The sequence below is a fragment of the Acanthamoeba castellanii genome (assembly GCF_000313135.1).
Source record: "Acanthamoeba castellanii str. Neff unplaced genomic scaffold scf7180000084758, whole genome shotgun sequence".
In the NCBI taxonomy this organism is placed as follows: Eukaryota; Discosea; order Longamoebia; family Acanthamoebidae; genus Acanthamoeba; species Acanthamoeba castellanii.
This window is the reverse complement of record NW_004457380.1, coordinates 698,519-703,213: the sequence shown is the minus strand read 5'-3', so window position 1 is coordinate 703,213 and position 4,695 is coordinate 698,519. Positions and strand designations below refer to the sequence as shown.

The 4,695-nt window shown below is 58.5% G+C and overlaps 3 protein-coding genes across 3 annotated transcripts in view; all 3 read right to left on the bottom strand.

The window, feature by feature from the left end:
* ACA1_219040 (Ubox domain containing protein) overlaps positions 1-1,385 on the bottom strand; it is a gene marked incomplete at both ends in the record, with an annotated part of 3,083 nt that extends 1,698 nt beyond the window's left edge. Inside the window, 6 exons of the mRNA XM_004337184.1 lie at positions 74-259; positions 354-418; positions 490-602; positions 737-864; positions 964-1,081; positions 1,228-1,385. Of these exons, the coding sequence (XP_004337232.1) occupies positions 74-259; positions 354-418; positions 490-602; positions 737-864; positions 964-1,081; positions 1,228-1,385 (768 nt within the window). The remainder of the gene's footprint in view (positions 1-73; positions 260-353; positions 419-489; positions 603-736; positions 865-963; positions 1,082-1,227) is intronic.
* A 730-nt stretch (positions 1,386-2,115) lies between these two features.
* On the bottom strand, positions 2,116-3,233 carry ACA1_219030 (uncharacterized protein; the record flags this gene model as incomplete). Its single annotated transcript, XM_004337183.1, has 6 exons — positions 2,116-2,157; positions 2,205-2,389; positions 2,507-2,592; positions 2,728-2,803; positions 2,871-2,988; positions 3,111-3,233. The coding sequence occupies 6 exons, from the start codon at positions 3,231-3,233 to the stop codon at positions 2,116-2,118; spliced, it is 630 nt and encodes a 209-aa protein (XP_004337231.1).
* A 149-nt stretch (positions 3,234-3,382) lies between these two features.
* On the bottom strand, positions 3,383-4,667 carry ACA1_219020 (uncharacterized protein; the record flags this gene model as incomplete). Its single annotated transcript, XM_004337182.1, has 3 exons — positions 3,383-4,134; positions 4,226-4,422; positions 4,510-4,667. The coding sequence occupies 3 exons, from the start codon at positions 4,665-4,667 to the stop codon at positions 3,383-3,385; spliced, it is 1,107 nt and encodes a 368-aa protein (XP_004337230.1).
* Between the last annotated feature and the right edge of the window lie 28 nt (positions 4,668-4,695).

Sequence of the window (4,695 nt, the reverse complement as noted above, 5' to 3'; positions counted from 1 at the left end):
CGTGTGTGTTGTGCTGTGTGTGTGTGTGTGTGTTGTGCGTGTGCGTGTGCGTGTGCGTGCGGTGGAAGGGTACATTGTCTTCGGCGACGAGGGCGTTGAGCTCCTTCTCGAGGGTGTCGGTGACCTTGAGGAAGTCTTTGAGCTGCTTCTTGTCCTCCTTGGCCTCCTTCTTCTCGTCCTTGGGCAGCACCGGCGTACCGCGCCTGAACAGGGGCTTGTTCTTGACCTTCTTGCCCTTCAGCTCCAGCGACAGCAGCACCTGACCATCCGCACAACCAACGGTCAGACCACACGCACACACCGCACACACCGCACACCGCACACACCGCGCACACCGCACACGCACAACGTACCATCTTCTGATAGGTGAGCTGGCTCTGGGCCAGTGTGGCGGCGCCATGCAGCTGATATAGGCGATCTGTGTGTCACAACAGATGATATGAGTGGTGCTTCTTGGTCCAGACCAGTCCTGTGGTATGCGGTCTCTACCTTCGACGGCGGCTTCCTGGCGGAGGAGGGACTCCTTGGCCTCCTCGATCTCCTTCAGCTTGTCGGCCACCCGGCTGCTCTGCCTCACCGTGGCCAGCTTGAGCTGGTTGCGCCTGCCGCCCAGGAAGTGAGGAAAATGTTCCGTCATTGCGGGAGCAGATCCGGCAACGGTTGGGATATATTTATTATTGATTAATTATTATTATTATTATTATTATTATTATTTAGTGGTTGGCCTTGCGCGCACCTGAGCTTCTGGAGGTTCTCGATGATGAGGGCCAGCTCCTCCTCGAGGTAGACCAGCTCATTGGCGCCGTTCTTGTGGCCCTCCTTGCAGGCTCGCACTTGCTCACCGATGCGTCGCAGGGTCAAGGGCTGTTCACACAAAAGAAAGTGGTTGAAAAAAATGGAAACGTAAAATAAAATAACCTTTGCAGCAGAACATGTTGGAGGAAGAGTGTAGGGAGGAAGTACCACTTCCTTGACGTCGAAGGCGCCGGCCTCGAGGGTGCGCCACCACTTGATCTGCTTGAGGCGGGTGGTGTTGAGGACCTGCACCACATCTCCCACGAAGGGCTCGCCGGTCACCGGGCTGCCGAGTTCGATAAGTAGAGAAGAAGAAGAAGAGGGAGAAGAAGAGACGAACAATGGGGCGTAGAGGAGGTTAGCAACACCACCACCACTGGGGGTGAAGAGGCCAGAAGGGGGAGGTAATATGGAGGTGAAGGTGTTGCTCACCTGGCTTTGTTGGTCTCCAGGTAGTGGGCCAGGTTCTTTTTGTCGTAGGTGTGCCCATCCTCGGCGATGATGGGTTCCTCCATGAGGTCGCCCGTGATGGGGCATCGCAGCTCGGGGGGGATGGTGAGTTGAAACGACTCATCCGGGTCATACGACATCTTTGTTGTGTTCTATTTCAGATTTTTACTCTCTCTCTACCTCTCTACCTCCTCTTCCTTTCTACTTGGTTCTACGTTCTTCTCCGTCCTCGTTTGCAACGTCTCGTTATACCGCTGCCGCTTCGAAGTGGTAGTGATGCACCGAAACGGGGTACTTGTTCCTGCGTGTTCCAGCGGGCCGAACAGGACAAGTTGGTTTGGATCTCTGGCTCTCAACAGCAGGTGGGCTGGAAGGTGATGGTGTGGCTGATGAGGTGGCTGTGGAAGACACACACTTGGGCACGCAGCTGCTTCAGTGGAACGGGCTGTGGTTGTAGCTGGGGACTGGAGTGGTTGTCGAGGGACGCGATACCCCAACCGCACACCGCACCAGGCCTTGTGTGCTTTCCTTCTCCAACTTTGCGTGCGTCGGTTGTCGCGAGGGCAGTGCCGCGCAACATCTTCCAACAGACAGAACACGCCGCTTTTTTGTTTCTTGTCGACAAATTCTCCTTTTTCCCAGACTTTTTGACGACAAAATTTCCTTTTTTGAAGAGATCTCCAATTCGCGAACGGGTGTCCTTCTTTTCTTTCAAATCTGGAGCTTGGCGAGTTTGGTGAGGGCTGCCTTTTTCATGAAGGTGGAGCTCTTGCCGATGATCTGTTCCACGTACTCCTTGCTATGGGCCACCTGGTGTTTGAATATTTAACCAAAATACGAACCCACCCGAGGAGCGAGGTCAAATAACCATCACCGTCTCCTCTCAACGCAACTCCAAATGAACACACCACGCTACACAGGAAAAGAAAGAGAGAAAGAGAGAGCGATAGAAAACGCACCTGGTTGCTGTGTTTGGTGATGAGGGACATCATGAGCGCGGAGAACTTGAGGCTGGCGGCGAAGTAGGCCGCGTGTCGGTCGAGCTGCACGAGAAGCAGCTCGAACGCGTCCGCGGGCAGGACCATGCCCCGCATGTCCACCACCGCCTGCAGCACCACGACCGTGTTCTCCGTCCACGTCACACCTGCCCGGCGCGCGTTACGGTCAGGCCAAGCGCGGTTGGTGTCGGCATGCTGACGTCATCATGGCGACAAGGCCTGATGATGTCATCAACTTCAAGCGAGTGTAGTCAGCTACGCACCAAATCCGGCGTCTTGCGACTGCGACTGCGACTGCGACATCGAGAACGACTCGTCCTCCCCGCTCTCGCACGAGCCGAGGAACGCTCTGGTAGAGATGAGACACAACAGGCCAGATGAGTGCCTCTTATGCGTGTGGCGTGTGGCGGCGTGTGGCGGCGTGTGGCGGCGTGTGACGTGTGACGGCGTGTGGCGTGTGGCGTGTGTGTGGCGTGTGGCGTACTTGAAAAACTGAAGCACGGAGTTGAGGTCAAAGCACTCCTTCAGCACGCGATTGATGACGTCGCTCTGTGGCACGCCTGGCATTGAGATAGAACCACACGGACGTCAGCCTATACGCGCAGCTTCCGTGGCGCGAGCTCGTACCGAGTGCCGGCGCCAAGACCAGCGGGAGCAGGAGCGCATCGGTGAGGGGAGACGGGTGCTGCTTCGCCACGCTGCTGATAGCCGTGGACAGCGCGCGAGAGACCGATCTTTCGAGCCCCTGCACCTGGTGGACAGCAACACGACCGCGATGCATTTGTGTGTCGCGTGAGTCGCGTGTGTCGCGTGTGTCGCGTGAGTCGTGTGTGTCGCGTGGTTGGCGAAGGCCTCGTGGTTAGGTACCTTGGGGAACAGCAGGTACTGCACGAGCGTACGGCAGCGCTTGTAGGAGATGTCCGCGGCGGAGAAGAGTTGCCCGCAGAGAAACGCAGCCGATTCGTCAGACAGCTCGTGTGGTCGCAGCATCTGACACACGCTCTCCAGCTGTCGGAAAACATGATACGACCAACGACACGACACACGACACACGACACACGACACACGGCACACGGCACACGGCACACGGCACACGACACACGACCAACGGCACGAGTTAACTACGCGTCGACTTGTGATCAGGGAAGGGCGAAAGGTGGTGCCTGAGGATGCTGGCGCAGCAGGTCGAGGGCCGAGTGATCGGTGATGTCGGTCTTGCCCTCCTGCCCGAGCGTCTCGAGCTCGCGTCGCAGCCCCGCGAGCTGCTCGGCGACCTCCGCAGTGACCGCCGCCGCCGCCGCCGCCGGTTCGTCCATGTAGTCCTCCCCCTCTTCCTCCAGCGGGTCCCGCTCGTGCGTGTGCTCCTCATTGTCGTCACCGTTCTTTTCCTCCTCCTCGCCGCCGCCGGCTTCGTCGTCCGACGACAGTTGGAAGTCGAGCTCCACTTCCACGCCCACCTCGTCGTCTTCGTTCTCGTCGTCACCGCCGGCGGCTCCGTTCTTTTCTTCTTCGTCGTCTTCATTTTCGCTGACGTCGTCGGCCTTTCGCCGCTTATTGATGTTGTTGGTCGCCGCCCGGTCGCGCTTTCGCTTTCGCTTCAGTTCTCGCTCCCGCTGGGCTCGCTCGGGCGACTGGTGCTCGTCGAGGTCCATGTCCCACTCCACCTCCTGCACGACCTCGTCCTCGGGCAGCACCTCGATCACCTCCTCCTCAACCACCGCGCCTTCGGCCTCTCCCTCATCTTCGTCTTCGTCTTCGTCCCCTTCATCGCCTTGGCCTTCGCCATCGCGGTCTAGAACGCTCACGTCCACCTTGTACCGCGCGTCGTCTTCGGCCTCGTCAGCCGATTGCAGGATCGCGCGCAGGCGAAACGGAAACGAAACGTTCGCGTCTGCCACGCACACGCACACGCACACGCACACCCGCAGCGCTCGCGTAAGCCACGCGGCCACGAAGCTCAAGGGGGGCAGGGGGCGGCGCACCGAGCGCCCTGAGCTGCTGGCATATACGGCTGACTAGCCGCCGCGGCCATTCGCGGCGCATCGGCGACGGCTGGGCGTCGGCGTAGGCCAGTACAAAGTCGACGACGAGTGCGGCGGGCAGCCGGCGCAGCTGTGCCAGCACCAAGGTCAGGAGCCCTTCCTGCACCTCGGGCGAGTACTTGTGCAACCGCGTCTCGCTGCAATAAAGAATAAATAAATAAAAGAACAAAACACAAATAATATAAATAAGGAGTGTATGAGAGGATTTGATGTGAGGGGCGTACAGGATGAGCGAGGTGGGAGTGGAAAGGAGTGTGAGGGAGCTGAATCGCCGAAGGAGCGGTGCGAGATTTATGCCGTTAAGCTCCACAAAGGTGAGGGCGTGCATGACCGGCCCCGCCCTTCGCTCCAAGATGCCCACCAGCTCGCCCCACCACTCCATCCTCTTCTCTTTTCTTTACATTTCCCGT